Source organism: Pelophylax lessonae (genome assembly GCF_965119305.1).
Source record: "Pelophylax lessonae genome assembly, chromosome: 11".
In the NCBI taxonomy this organism is placed as follows: domain Eukaryota; kingdom Metazoa; phylum Chordata; class Amphibia; order Anura; family Ranidae; genus Pelophylax; species Pelophylax lessonae.
The window spans coordinates 57,616,878-57,633,448 of record NC_138778.1 but is presented as its reverse complement, the minus strand read 5'-3'; the positions used below and the strand labels follow the sequence as shown (position 1 = coordinate 57,633,448).

Sequence of the window (16,571 nt, the reverse complement as noted above, 5' to 3'; positions counted from 1 at the left end):
TGTGCAGCTCATTGATGATGTAACCACTACTTTTCTAAAGTATTAACTATGTTTACAAAAGCATTTGGCACACAAAAGGGATTTACATCTTTGTGACTGTTGAGGAATAAAATAAAAGTTTTTGTGCTCGAAGTTCAGCTTGAAATCCTTCCTGCACAACCGCATCTAAAATTTAGCTTTTATAGCATATCGTCACCTCTATTTTGGTATTAAGTGAAACTGTTCCTCTCATTGCAGGAGGATATATGAATTCCTTGGTACATTCATAACAACTGGGATGCGATTCCTTCTAAACCAGCAGGTAAGTTTGAAGACTTTAAAGAATGTGAATAATATGGTAAAGTCATAATGTGCTAGTATGCATCGCATACTAGCACATTATGTGAAACTTACCTTACAATGAAGCTGTTCCTGTGTCGGGATGTCAGTGATGCAGCCGCTTTCATCTTCACCTGTCTTGCTTCCGGGTTCGTGGGCTACGACTTTGTGACTGGCCCAAACCCTGATGATGTCACTCCCACGCATGCATGCAGGAGCAGCCATTCATGGCACGGGGCTCGGAAGGAACGACACGGGTGGACATTCCTTCAGAACGCATGCACTAGTGATGTCACTGGCTGCAATTAATGTAGATATCTCATAAACGCTGCACGTTTGGGAAACATTTACACTAATTATAGGCTTACCTGTAGGTAAAAGTCAGGAAAGGAAGTTTACTTCCTCTTTAATGTGTCTTGGTACATTGGTACATTGGAAGTGGTACTTGTCCTAAATGGGCAATGATTCTGAGCAGTTTTTTTTACCGGTGTTTCATAAAAAATCAAGAGCATTATTCACAGTGGCACAACTGCTGAATTCATATGTCATAAATTCCCTTGTTTGCGTATTCTTAGAACTCTTAGCCATTACTGACGTGTGTGGTCCCCAGGCTAAAGGAAAAAGGTCTGAACCAGGAGCAGCTGGGTCCCTGCGTCATTTGGGGTGTTGCATAAAACAACCTATTACTTTATATAGTCTATGCCTTTACATGGTTTAACATGAAGAGAAGAACAAGAACAGCAGACACCTGTACTCTATTATGGCAAGCCTTCAATGCATTCCTTTTCAAAAACACACATAATAATCCGGGGGCCAGACCACATGCGAAAGATGCGATTAGCAGCATAATTGTAACATATGTATAGGTGATTATAGACTTCATTCTTTCATATGTTCATGCACATAAGGTGCCCAGATGCAATATGATGTTGTTTTTTGCACATGTGTATCCCTAAAATACAGTTGTGAGCATATATTCTTAAGGGAAACATATAGTGTTTTCCATTATGTTAGGATATACAGTATATGTTATAGAAATCAGCTTGATGTAAATAAACTTATCAGTGTATGCTAATGTTTTAAAAACTTTTGTTTTTGCGTAACGTTAATGTTAGCTCTTGGGACTTAAGATAGTGATACACCGATTGAATTTTGACCAACCTAAATACGCTTTGTTAATGGCCCTATAGGCACCCTCCTCCCTGATATCCTTCGACTGAAAATACAAAGTACAATTGCCAGCACTTCAGATTCGTCTATCCGCACAGTATAGTGTGGATGGAGAAATATGTTGATATCTATCAATATGTGGCAAGTTTTAGTTAAAAGATTTAGGAAGAATTTTATTTGTACTTAGCTTGCATACAGAATTTGAGGAGTCTATTTGTAAAAAAAAATGTTATTGAATATTAAAACTCTGGTCCTACCGCATCTGGAGTATTCTGTCCAGTTCTGGTCGCCAGTCCTCAGGAGGGATGTGTTGGAGCTGGAGAGAGTCCAGAGAAGGGCAACTAAACTAATTAGGGATTGGAGGACCTTAATTATGAAGAACGTTTACAATCGCTTCATTTATTCTCCCTGGAGAAGAGATGCCTGAGAGGGGACATGATAGCAATTTACAAATACCTCAATGGTGATCTCAGCATAGAAAAAAAAGTATTCAGTCGCAAGGATTCCATCAGGATGCGAGGACATACAATGTTATTAGAGGAGAAGCGTTTTAACCTCAGGCAACGCAGGGGGTTCTTTACTGTTAGGGCTACAAGATTGTGGAATTCTCTACCACAAGAGGTGGTTTCTGCGGGAAGTATGGCTACTTTCAAAACACTCTTGGACATACATCTCAAGGATTAGAACATTGAGGGGTATGAGAAAGGATTACGGCCACACACACCTACACGGGTTGAACTGGAAGCACTATTTTCTTTATTCAACCTCAACTACTATGATATATTTTCCACTATGATACTATGATATTACAAGCATTCACCCAGCCGTGATGAAAATTTTGACTGTATTTAGCTTAATATGTCGATTTCCTATGTATATCAGCTCCTTCTAGTGGCCATAATGTCATATTGTTCCTAAAATAACTCAGTAAGGAAAAATGCTGCATTATTGCCACTAGATGGAGCCAAAAATCAAAGCAAATCAACATATTAACTCCAGTTTTGTTGAGAAAAAAAACGTTCCCCTCTGGGTGATCTATGTACGTTGCAGGAATTGTATCAAACTTTGTTTCAGATTCCTACCTTTTGTTATTCTGAAGAAATAGCTGTTTGTCTTTGTCCATGTGCAAAGTGAATCTGTATGGGAGTGGTTTTATAATTATCAATCAGCTGCTGCACCTGCAGGGCTCTAATGAGAAAAGTGGCAGGATCTGCATCCTTTTAGACTTGATTTCCATTTGAGTGTATATCACCAAAAATGAAATTTTTGTTGCAGAGAATGCAAAAAATCTGATTTATAAACCACTAATAACACACAATGTGCTATAACAGTGCTTGCGAAAAGTAGTGCCAAATAATACATAATAAGTGTCAGTAAATTTTAAAGTAATTAGTCGCTTGTTGGTCACCCAGGGACCCAAGGATATATGCCGACTGTATAGTGGGAAAAAGCTGCGCTAAATGACATAGACCATATGTGATAAGATCTAAAAATAAATGTTGAAAGTCCCAGAAAATTAAAGTGCAAAATATTCAATAATGGATAAACTGCTGAAGTCCAATCCAGTAAGGCACAAATGCATTCAATATGTATAGGTACTGCTTACCAGATATAGCAGTAAGATGAGCGTTTATATACACAAAAATCAGGCCAATGGAACTCTGCAGAGGACTCCTTACAGATGATATCAGCTCAGAGATGTGGATCGGTGAATATAGTAATGAAACATAAAATAAACATAGCGTGATATTGTATAAAAATTTAATCTCCCGTGTGAATCAAAGAGATGATAAGTGTGCACCACCACCAGCACAGGCTGCTTACCAGAAGCAAGAGAAAGTGAGCATAACAGATCTCAGTAGATATATAAAGGACCACCTCCGTGCTCCCAATATAATTACCAGAAGTTGGTAGGCAAATCATGCGACATTGATCACTCAAATAGGTAGAGCCACCACCAGAAAATCTTGCTTACCAGATGTCAGCAACCAATTGCATATAACAATCAGGGAAAGCTGCTGTATGGCCGTCCACCAGTAAATAGGCTTAAACACTCCCTTGGCAATAAAGCTGATCCACACAGATGCTCCGAGGTATTACATAGAACAAATGATAGGGGGAGAGCCCATAGCGTAAAACCATTTATTAAAAGTAAATAAAACAAAGAATTGCACTTACATAAGTACAGAGGAATAGCGCTGAATTGGAGCCGCCGGCCAGTCGGCTACAAACACCCGCCTGAGTATCGTCTCGTCTCGTAGAGGTGACGTCAGCACGCCGCGACCGACGTACGTTTCGTCAAAAACTGACGTTCTCAAGGTACGGGCGGCGCACTGACGCCACCTCTTAAATAACAATCGTAAGGAGGATCCTCCCAAGAGACCCGAGTATCACATCGCCATCTTGGTTAAGGTCAAATTAAATTGGCGACATCTCTTATGATGCTGTATTGAATCCAAACATCTGGGAATAGAGCCGCAATTAATCTAAATGTGTACGTTACAGAATCAAATCTGTCACAGCACCTATAATGCCTAAATAGCCACATGTTGATATGGATAAGGGGTTTAAACGTATGGCAACACTATGGGCAAGTGACTCTCAGGTCTCAAGGGGATACCCCTACACAGTATTGGCATATACGTACAAAATAATCATATTCATATTGTATTGCTACAATTTGAGCTACGAGATTGAGTAGTCAGCTAAAGAGTGACACCCAACCAATATGAGCAAGACTCAAAAGTATTTTTTAAATTATGTAAAATCACATGAATCTAACCTCATAAATAAAACCAAATACAAAAAATAAAATCATAGTAAACATAGGAGAACATATTAATTGAAAATGACAAACAAAAGGAAATATCATATTGACCCCAATAGTACAGAAACCATATGATGGATAAATATTATTCGCCACTTCAAAAAGCAACCAATACTCATCTTCATAAGTGTCCGGAATCATATTCACCTATGAGTTGTTAATGAAGGCGTTAACGTCGGTATCGACATTCATACCATAAGGCGTATATGTCTTAACCTTAAAAATCCACGCCATTTCTAGCCTAGAAAGGCCCCACACAAAAGGCTCACCTCGCCATTTAGGGGTAAATTTATCAATGCCCAAAAAGGTGACATTGGAGGGGATTTTTATTGTGATGGATCAAGAAGTGCTTTGACACAGAATGTTTATCGTACCCCCTTGCGTATATTTGCTATATGCTCGTTTAAACGTACGAAAAGTGGACGTTTAGTTCTACCTATATATTGGAATCCACACGAGCACTGGAGGAGATAAACTACCCCAGTGCTCGTGCAGGAAATGAAAGGCTTGATGTCAAAAAGCTTACCAGTGCTAGTTGATCTAAAAGACTTGGTATTTTTACTTTTAATATGGTTCAGACGGCATACCTGACACCTATTGCATCTATAGAAACCCTTTAGATGATCCAAAAAGGTAAGTCTAGCCACGGGGGCCTCAATAACATTAGGGGCCAATAAATCCCTCAAGTTAGAGGTACCTTTAAATATGACTCTCGGTTTGTCTGGCAATATTCGATGTAAAACTGATATTTAGCTTTTAGTTTTTCTTTTTTCATATGCCGACTGTAGCCTGGTGTCCTCTCCTTGTGGTATAATGGCTCAGTAGTTCCAACTTCTGAGGACATCATGTAATGACTAAACGCATCAAGAGTAACTCATGGTGTGCAACTTCCAGCTAAGGTGGAACGCACACGGTCGCCCAGCGGCTTCCAGTATGCCCAGAGAGTGTGGGTTTGGATTCATGGAATGTTTTAAAAGTTTTTATGCAAAATCAACGATTTTAACAAAATAATTACGAAACTTTTTATGCTATGAGAGGCCCTTCTTCTCTCTCTATTTAACCACTTGGTTGATTTTGCCATTGGAACTACTGAGCCATATTAAAACGAAGAGAGGACACCAGGCTACAGTTGGCAGATACCCTCGGGTCCCTGGGTGACCAACAAGCGTGATTGACAAATATAACAAATGGGCCAACATCACCTGGTGAGTGCGGTCTTTTACTTAAGCACACAGCAGCACCAAGGGGATATTCTTGGTGAATCGGCACAACAACAATTTTCACAGTACATTGAATGGACTCTTTATCACATTTTATAGACTTTCACTGTGGAATTTAATACCGATACTATTGGGACTAATTACCGTATATACTCGAGTATAAGCCGACCCGAATATAAGCCGAGACCCCTACTTTAAGCACAAAAAAGTGGGAAAACTTATTGACTCGAGTATAAGCCTAGGGTGTGAAATGCAGCAGCTACTGAACCCAACTGGACCACCACGAGACACAAAACAGGGGCTGTGGGCATGGTACAGGAGATGGCGCAGGTCATAGTACAGGCATTGCACAGGTCATGGTAAGGGCATGGTACAGGTCAGGGCACAGGTGATGGTACAGGCATGGCACAGGTGATGGTACAGGCATGGCACAGGTGATGGTACAGGCATGGCACAGGTCATGGTACAGGCATGGCACAGGTCATGGTACAGGCATGGCACAGGTCATGGCACAGGTCATGGTACAGGCATGGCACAGGTCAGGGCACAGGTGATGGTACAGGCATGGCACAGATCATGGTACAGGCATGGCACAGGTCATGGTACAGGCATGGCACAGGTCATGGTACAGGTCATGGTACAGGCATGGCACAGGTCAGGGCACAGGTGATGGTACAGGCATGGCACAGGTCAGGGCACAGGTGATGGTACAGGCATGGCACAGTAGGTATAGGGATGGCACAGTAGGTATAGGGATGGCACAGTAATTACAGGCATGACACAGGAGATGCAGTGCTGCGGGCATGGTACAGGAGAATGTCCTGTACCATGCCCGCAGCACTGCATGAGGAAATGCAGGGGCTGTGGAGGCGTCTCTCTTACCTGTCGGTGAGGCACCGTCTTCTATTTAAAAATCGCGCCACCCGGCGCCGTCATACGTCACCGCAAATGCGCCGCCGATGCTCGGGTGTTCGGCTATTCTCGGGCATGCGGCACATGCGCAGTGACACGTCGGCGCCGAGCGGCGCCATTTTTAAAAAGACACTCCAGTCAGTGACTCGAGTATAAGCCGAGGGGTGCATTTTCAGCATGAAAAAACATGCTGAAAAACTCGGCTTATACTCGAGTATATACGGTACTTTATAATTTATTGACATATGAGCTGTTATAGCACGTGGCGTGTTATTAGTGGTTTATAAGTATTATTCTGGAACAGCTGCTGCACATAGATATGCTTTGGCGGGAGTGCTTGCATAACACTAAAAATCAGTTTTGTATCTTAGTTCAGATTTCGGGGAAAATCAGTAAGCCAATCACACAAGCAGAAAATGACATATCTGGGGGGCATTATGTACACATTCCATGTACAGATGGCCTCCAGGTAGCCATACTGCTTTGCATTCTAGAGAAAATTACAGCACTGCAGATTGAATAGGAAAGGTCATTTTTTTAATGACATTCAAAGACAATATATGACTTGTGTCACAATTATATATACGCTATATTAGATTTTTTTTTTTTTTTTTGCAAATTTCTTTTTTCCCATGAAAGTGGAGTTAACCTTTAAGCAAAATACAGTCAGAACTCGTCACTGCTGGGCAAATGCTTGTGACTTTTATCCAAAAAATTATTTTATAAATAGACCCCAAAGTGCATGTAAACCTTAACAAAGAACTTCTCTTATTTGCTTCCTTTTTGTCTGTCAAATATACTTATATAATTATACAATGCTCAATACAGATTAAATGAATAATGTATAAACATTTCTCTCAGCAAAGTAAAACATAAAAACTGTAACATTTTTTAAAAAAAACACATACAAATATATAAAAAAGCCTATCTTTAACCAGTTCTGGACCGGAAGGATTTGCCCTCTTAATGACCAGGCCTTTTTTGCGATTCGGCACTGCGTTACTTTAAATGAAAATTGTGCGGTCATGCGACGCTGTACTGAAATAAAATTGATGTCCTTTTTTTCTCACAAATAGAGCTTTATTTTGGGGGTATTTAATCACCTGTGTAATTTTTATTTTTTGCGCTTTAACCTTCCTGGCGGTATGATTCTTTTGGATTTTAGGTGCTGAAAGCGGTACCATTATTTTGCATGTAATTCTTATGAATGAGCAGCCCAAACCAACTGTATACATTTATTATATATATTATATATATATGTATGTATACATATATTATGTATACATATATTATATATATATATATATATATATATATATATATAATGTATACAGTTGGTTTGGGCTGCTCATTCACAAGAATTACGTATATATATATATATATATATATACGTGTGTGTATGTATATATATATATATATATATATATATATATATACATATATATGTATATATAAATATATATACATATATATATACGTATATATATATATATATATATATATATATATACTGTAAATATATATATATATATATATATATATATATATATATATATACACACATGTGTATATATATATATATATTTACATAAAAAGTACAGTAAAACTGCAGAAAAGGGCACTGGGGGGGCAATGTAATGTGATTTTATTTTATTTTGAATGGTATCAGTGTGTTTGGTGTGTTTTACATTTGAATTTGCCGCCGGTTCCACCCCCCGGTGGACGTCACGTCGCCGGAGACGGAAGCCGGAGCTCGCAGACGATCGGGAGCAAGCTCCGCCGCCGCATACCGCCCGCATTCTTCGCTGGATCCCGGAGAAAAGGTAAGTAAAACCTCTTCCAGGATCCAGCGATCTTCCTAGCGGTACCCCGAGTGTGGCTCGGGGTTACCGCTTTTGGCTCTAAAATCTAACCCCGAGTCACGCTCGGGAATACCGCTAGGAAGGTTAAACAAAAAAATAAGTGACATTTCTGAAAAAAAAAAAATATATATTTTTTTCACATTCTGCTATATAACATTTAAAAACAAATATGTAAAAATCAAAAAATTTCATCCTTTTAGGCCAATTTGTATTCTGCTACATATTTTTGGTAAAAAAAAAAAAATCGCAATAGGTGTATTTTGATTGGTTTGTGCAAAGGTTATTGTGTCTACAAACTAGGGGAAAGATTTATGTCATTTTTATTTATTTATTTATTTTTACTAGTCTGTGATTTTTAGCGTGACTGTGACATTACGGCGGACAGATCGGACCCCTAACTGACATTTTTGACACTTGGGGGGACCAGTGACAATACTACAGTAATCAGTGCAGGGAAGGGGTTAACCTAGGGGTGATCAAAGAGTTAAGTGTGAGGCTAGGGGCGTGTTTTCTAACTGTATGAGGGATGGGCTTGTGAAATGACCACAGAGACCTGTGATCCTATATAGAAGGATCACAGGCGCTCTCTGATCATTTCAGAGAGAAGAACAGTCAGCTGTGTTTACAAAAGCTGACTGTCCTCCTCTCTCAGCTGGATGCGATCGCGCGTGCCCGGCGGCCGTAATTGCCCCATGTATCGGCATCTCTGCTGCCTAGTGGGGGCAGGAGCGAGCCCAGCAGTAAAACTGCGGTGGGCGGTCTTAATGTGGTTAATATATAAACATGCAATCAATATAAAAGTCCATAAATTGATCAATTTTGCTAGGAGCTGTAGCTATAACTTCAGATAATTGTAGGGTGACCTAAAATGGTACATGAAATGCTTAAAGGAGAAGTAGCTTGTTTGGCTGTACTTCTCCTATGGATCACAGGAGTGCAGTTCATTCTACACTTCTGTGACCCGTTTTCAGCAGACAGTGGGCTGAAGCGTCAGCTGACGTCACAGAGCTAGTCCAGGCTCGGACAAGATTGCCACCATATGGTTGGGATCTGCCCACATTCCTGGACCAGCACCCATCTCAGCCTCCCAGCGAGCCAATGAAAGCCTGAGCTGGCCGCTCCTACCCCCTCAACAGCCCACCGCTCCAGTGAGTGGGGGGAGGGGGGCAGAGCAGAGAGCGGTGACTGACAGACACCAGCTCTCTGCTCAGGGAGCTCTGAAAATTGAGCGTTCTACAGTGTTTGATCGCTCGGTTCTTGGTGTTAGAGCCAGTGGGGGATTTGCCCTCTTAATGACCAGGCCTTTTTTTGCAATTCGACACTGCGTTAATTTAACGGAAAATTTTGCGGTCATGCGACGCTGTACTGAAATAAAATTGATGTCCTTTTTTTTCTCACAAATAGAACTTTCTTTTGGGGGTATTTGATCACCTGTGTGATTTTTATTTTTTGCGCTTTAAACAAAAAAAAGCGACATTTCTGAAAAAAAATATATACATTTTTCACATTCTGCTAAATAACATTTTAAAAAAAATGTAAAAATCAAACATTTTCATCCTTTTAGGCCAATTTGTATTCTGCTACATATTTTTGGTAAAAAAAAAAAAAAATCGCAATAGGTGTATTTTGACTGGTTTGCGCAAAAGTTATCGCGTCTACAAACTAGGGGAAAGATTTATGTCATTTTTATTTATTTATTTATTTTTACTAGTCTGTGATTTTTAGCGTGACTGCGACATTACGGCGGACAGATCGGACCCCTAACTGACATTTTTGACACTTTTGGGGGGACCAGTGACATTACTACAGTAATCAGTGCAGGGAAGGGGTTAACCTAGGGGTGATCAAAGAGTTAAGTGTGAGCCTAGGGGCGTGTTTTCTAACTGTATAAGGGATGAGCTTGTGAATCCCCCCCCCCACCTTAATTTTGGGTGCCAAAGTGATCAATCAGAAGGCTCGAACTCTGCAAAGCAGGGTTGGGAAGAGAGTCTTCAGCCCTATGTAAGCTCTAGGTCACTTTGGGCAGAGCTTACATAGGGCTGAAAACTCTCTTCGAGCCTTCTGATTGATAACTTTGGCACCCAAAACTAAGGTGGTGGTGGTGGGGGGGGGGGGGGTTGAGAGTCAAATGCTCCCTCATCGCTGAAAGCATTTAACTTTTCTTTAATAAAGGTTCTTAATTTCAATTTGCTGGGGCAAATGAAATGGTGAAGGAGCGAAAGGAAGGTGAGTAAAGGAACCGGAGATCAGAAATGGAATGAACCTTTTGGTTAACTTTTTCTGTGCTGACTCCTTTGTGCTGATTCAAATTTAATTGATTTACTAAAATTGGAGAGTGCAAAATCTGGTGCAACTGTGCATGGTAGCCAATCAGCTTCTAACTTCAGATTATTCAATCAAGCTTTGCCCCAAAAAAAAAAAAAAACCTGGAAGCTGTTTGGTTTTTATGCAGAGCTGCATCAGATTTTGCACTCTTCAGTTTTAGTAAATCAACCCCAGTTTGATTTATTTCTGTAGCACTGCCCCCTAGGAAGCTGCTGAGTGTGGATTCCCCTGGGTTACCCATAGCAACAGTCCATAAAACTTATCACTTTAAGACTTGGCTCAGACAATGAACAGTCCAGTGGATTTGGTTTATGTGTTTTATTTTGGAACTTGGATGGGAGAAGGGATGAGTGGGATACTCCAACTTGAACTATGCACAGATTCTGAGGACACTAATTGTACTGAGGCCGCTGCTTCACCTTGCCACTGAAGTGAAGTGGAAAATAGGTTCCTGACTGGATTTCTCTTCAGGGTCCTGACTTGGCACCCACTTTCTTACTCCCCGTGCATGCTAGCCCCTTGTCCACTGACTCTCCACTGGAGTGGTCCCCTTCCTGGGCAGACCCCTGGCAAGCTTCCAGGTACTCATGGACACTGGTTTTCCCTGGGTTGCTCTGCCTTCAGCTCCACTTGTCAGTATCCTGGACCTCTTGGCTCAGCATCACACACTGGATCCACTAGGCCAACTGCCTGTGACCACCTTCCTTGCTGACAGGAGGAGAAACCAACGTCACCCTCCTCCGGGGACCTGGCTTCCCACCCAAAGACGCCCTGTCACATGTGCCCCTGGCCTTTATAGCCTATCCCAGGATGCACCACTCTTGTGCCCTCCCACTGGGACAGCCACAAAAGCCTGTGTGTCACTGACTGGGTTTCCTCCACTGTCCAACAGGCTCACCTATTGGATACAGTGGGGACACTCCCTCAGACCAAGTGAATCACACATGGACACATGTAACAGGCAGAACTGCTGATCAGGCTCCCCTGATAAGTAGATGAGGCAAAACAATGCCTTTACCAACCCCTACCTAGGAGGGTGTTACATTTATTACAACAGCTCTGTGGCATGATTAAAGAGAAGAGAAGCAGAGCCTGTTCAAAGGTATTGTTAAGATTTATACATGCCTGGAAATAAATAACTAAATACATCTGAGGAGCATAACAAAGCATTTGAATTATATTACCTGCTATAAAACATTCTAAATGTATTTTCCCTAAAGTAATATTAATGATTTGTATTACAGATCTGTCCAGCTCTGAGACACGCAGGGTTGGTCTTAATTAATTCTCTACTTAACACTATTCCTGGTAAGTCTGTTTCTATTTATTTGTTTTTGCAATAATTGTTATCTATATGTTCTATACAGTCACCTCTTTTGTCTCCCACAAAATCCATACATTTTGTCTTGGGTGCTTAACATTCAGCAGTGGCTGGCCAAAAGAAAATTTAAGTTCCTGATTTTTCCTGTACTCAATCACCTTATCCCTCTACCACCATACCGAGGAAAAATGTATTCAGTAGTTTAAAATATTGTAGTATAGTAGTATAATAGTATAATATTTTCAAAATGCTGTCTTTTTTAGTTGGCTAGTAATAAAATATGGTATATACTGTATATAGGCAGGCTGCTCCATTTTCCATACGCATGACCTATGTCAGCCTTTTTCAACCAGGGTGCCTTCAGGTGTCTTCATGGGTGCCTTGGCAAAATGCCTAAATAATTGCAAAAAATGGTATACAAGCTAGCAGGTGGATAAAGTCTGCCTTTCAGTTACACAAAGTCACAGGGTTTTCGTTGTGTGCCATTACAACCTTTCATCCGCCCAAACATCCAATGACACCATCGATTGATAAGGAGAACGTCGGGTGCCTGCACAGCATCCTTGTTTGCTCTCCCTTTCTTCTCCCTGTCTGCACTGGATACACATTAGCGTGGGAGGGAGAAAAACAATGCAGTACTGGTCATCACCAACGTGCAAGGTGTATTTTCCTAGGAATAATAAATCACATTGGGTGTCTTACATTTAAGAATGGGGTGCCTCGAGATTGTAGGATTTTTAAAGGGTGCCTCGAATGAAAAAAGGTTGAGGAACACTGATCTATGTGCAGCAGGGCATACCTACAGACAGAGCTTTAGACCAATGATTGGTTCTATAACCAAGCTCACGCTTTGGCACATGCATTGACGCAGGCCAAAAGCCTCACTGACTCATCTTCCTGGTCCTGAATTCTGTTTACCCCTTGCTCCCAGAGCACCTCTACACATAGGCCTGGGTTTTTCGTGGCCCAGGTTAGGGCTCGGTGAATCCATCTGAACACCAAGTTCCAATGTCACATGGAAGCCCGTGTCACCTAGGGCGTGATACATTAGGGGGTCTTCTCCCACTACCAGGAGAGTGATTCCTGTCCCCCAACCACCACCTGCTTCTGAGCCATCCAGGTTTGCACAGCCACATACTGTTTAATGGTTCTTCCCATAATGGATAAACTGTACTCACAATATTCATCCAACACGAACCTTTCCTGGCTCAGAAAATGATGAGGCAAGGGTTTGGTTTGCAAAAGTCCATAAATTCGTATTTCTTCAATACATGGGCACTCATGAAAATCCATAACTTTTGGCAATAACATGCAATAGCACAACTTTCCAAATCCTGAAATGATTTCATTATTTACAGGATGGGTGCTATATACAGTTCAGGCATGCTGCTCATAGCTAAATTGGCCCTATGCCTTCTCTGGTCCCCATAGCTTCCCCCAGGCCCAGGGGGCGCCACCCTGCTAAGAGGAAACAGCCTCCTCCTATGTTGCTGACATCAATGACGAGACACAGATTGACTCCTCCCATCCCTATAGTACACAGAGGGCGGGCCTGGCCAGGGATATACCTCTAAACAGGAGAAAGAAGAATACTAAATTTAACCCATGCCTACATATATAATACTGGTTTTGCTGATTTACTTTAAATATGAGCTGATAGCCAAGCCTTTGCAAAACACAGCAATCACAGCAATCTTACCTTGGGCAATTTCACAACTTCATAATATAGAAATTGTTTTTGTCTTGGTTATATCTCTTAACCTTGGAAATGACCTGTAAAGTCACCAAAAAGATTAGCTTTTAGCATTAAAAAGCAATGATTCTGCAATGTAACATCCTGAAAGAAAAGTTTTCCAGTAAACATTTTGCGTTCGAGATTAAGACGCTCTGTCCCTAAAGTTATAAATAATAAGAGGGTCAAGGTTTACTCTGTCTAGTAATAAACAGACATCAAAAGGAATGAGATTTTTTTATTTGACAGTATATTATATTTTTAAAATCTAACATGCGTGTTTAGGGTAGTTTTACTTATTTGTGTAGATCATAGATATCAGTTTCTGATAAGGATGCCTGTTACTCCACATACTGTTCATGACAATTCTGAGATGAAAAAAAGTTATAATGCTGTTTATGTATTCTATGATAAAGCAAACCTTGGAGTTCAATGCACTATGTATGTGTCCAAGTCCCCTCCACCAAATCACTTGCTGATAGTAGGTCCAAAATTTTCATGTCAATAAAAAAGTTAGATGTTTTTTTTTTATTTACCTTACCCTGGGCTTCTGTTTATGGCTCCCAAGCAAGGGTGATGTCAGGTTCCTTCCGGAATCCTGGGGAATGCAAGCCCAAAACTCAGGAAGAGACATGCTTAGAATGCATGGTAGTGTCTCGCAAGATTTTGCTTGCTCTGCAGGAATTTTCCTAGAAGGATATTGATATCACACCAAGCTATTGCAGGAGACAGGGGTAAAGCAATTTTAAAATCAAACCTTTTGCTTTTCAAGTAACATTTGGACCTACTATTAGCTGACAATGTATACAGGGGGTGCCTAGACAGTATATGCATACAGTGTGACACACTGCAAGGTCCACAAACGTATATAAATGAACTGTCTTAAGGCTAACCATACCCACATAGACTTCTCTCAGAGAAGTCTACGCATGTATAGCTAGCAAAATTACTTGATTCTCCCATCCACACTAAGCAGCGTAAATTGAGTAATCGGCGCCACAACTGTTGTATTCAGACAGGCGCAGCACCAGCAGCTGTCTAAATACCTGAACAGTGACAGCAACCGATTGGACAATTTTCTATTATCTGAAGTTTGTCAAGCCAGAAGGTGCCGACGGGGACCGTGTGATAAAATGTGAGCCATATATGGCTAGCCTTAGGGGTCTATTTATCAATGTTTTTACACCAGATTCATGCTTTTATTCAGGATTCACAATTTTTTCCAAATTAATGAGTTTAGAATTGTGGACACTTGGGTGAAAGGTGTGTAACTCTTGTGTGAAAAGATTTTAAAAATGTTAAGCTGGTCATACATAAATAGATATTCGGTCGGTTCAGCAGGGACCGTCTGAATTTCGATCCATGTATGGGCAGGCTGATTGTATCCAAGTTGATCCAATGATTGACTTGGGTACAACTAGCCTGTCAACTTTTTCTACATATGGGTACTGGCAGCAGCTATGGCGGCTAGCAGTAACCATTGTATCCTGCTGGCTGAATACACTGGCAGAATACAATAGCGCAACAGGAGGGATTCCCCCTTCAAAACTGGCTGTGACCCATGGTGGAAGGAAATAAAATTGTATCATCTATGGCCTGCTTTATACCTTAGCTATTTGTGCCCAAGCTGGGGAGTTCACCATTCTATTTGTCACAGTAACCAGGGTCACCAAAATAGAAAGTAAGGGGAAACCCAAAATTTTTGAGTTGTCGCCAGAGCAAGAATCATCCAATGGGAACAAATGTTACAGTGACAAATGTCTAAAATTGTAAATACCCTCACTTTGGGAGGTTTCTGCTTTTTAAGTGTCCAGAACAGGGAATAAAGCAAAATCCTTCAATCTGGACAGAGATAGAAAAAAAATAACCTAATAGGGATTTTAACCACTATCTGAAACTAAAAACAAAAGTTTTGGCTATACAATCAGTACTGTACATCTTAAGCTGAACTTAACCTTGGCATGTTTTAGTCAGTTTCAACCACTTTCAAGCCACCAGGAATCACAATTGCAAGTAATTAAATGGAAAAAAGCAATTTATGGCCCCAAAAATTCAACCAACCACCAGAATTTGGTCAGTTGTGAAGTCAAAACTGGGCTGGTATTAATAAAATGCACCTTTCAATGCAACCAAACTAGAACATTGAAAAACTGAGAGACCAAAAAAATGAAAGAAATTTTGTAAGCAATCAAATTTTTGCACCTGCATTCAATCAGGGTAGCTTCAATTCCATCTTGCAGTCAATCATAACCACTATTTACATCTTTGATTGCTCTGGGATTTCGGAAAGAATGGAATCAATTGTTTGATTGTTCAATCAAATTGTTAGGTATATGGCCAGCTTCAGAATTGTTTTCTGAATGCTATCAGACAACTTATCTCTTTGAATTCTTGGCATACAGATTTCCAAAGACTGTTATCTTATTTATGGTCATCTTCCAGTCAGCCACAATAGATGGATTTGTTGTTTCCATTTTAACCAAAATGTATCTTACTGCAAAAGGGAAGTAAAGCTTTAGCTGTGTCCATAGGCAGTTTTTGACATATAACATCTTCAGCACAGAGATAATTTGTTGTCATTATGTTCACACAAAAGAACAGAACCGAACCAGCAAAGAAGGATCCCATTTCTGTGAGGGCTGAAGATATAAATTGTGAAAGTGTTGTTAATCGTATGTAGAAATTTTAAATGAATTAAGTTTTCCCTAGCTAAACTTATTTGGGTCACAAAAATCAGCAAGAACGATTTCCAAATCCTGCCTGTCTCTATGCAGAAGATTGTATAAGTTGGGGGCATTCAAAGATGAAAAGTACTTTTGTTCTTGCATAAAAATCTAAAATGTGTTTATTAACAAATAGCAAACGATTACAGGATACATAATAT

The 16,571-nt window shown here is 40.4% G+C and overlaps 1 protein-coding gene across 1 annotated transcript in view; it reads left to right on the top strand.

Annotated features, from left to right (window-relative positions):
• Positions 1–16,571, top strand: part of PLTP (phospholipid transfer protein) — a 122,144-nt gene that overhangs the window by 52,337 nt on the left and 53,236 nt on the right. Inside the window, exons 6-7 of the mRNA XM_082272065.1 lie at positions 238–301; positions 11,879–11,942. Coding sequence (XP_082128191.1) covers positions 238–301; positions 11,879–11,942 — 128 coding nt within the window. The remainder of the gene's footprint in view (positions 1–237; positions 302–11,878; positions 11,943–16,571) is intronic.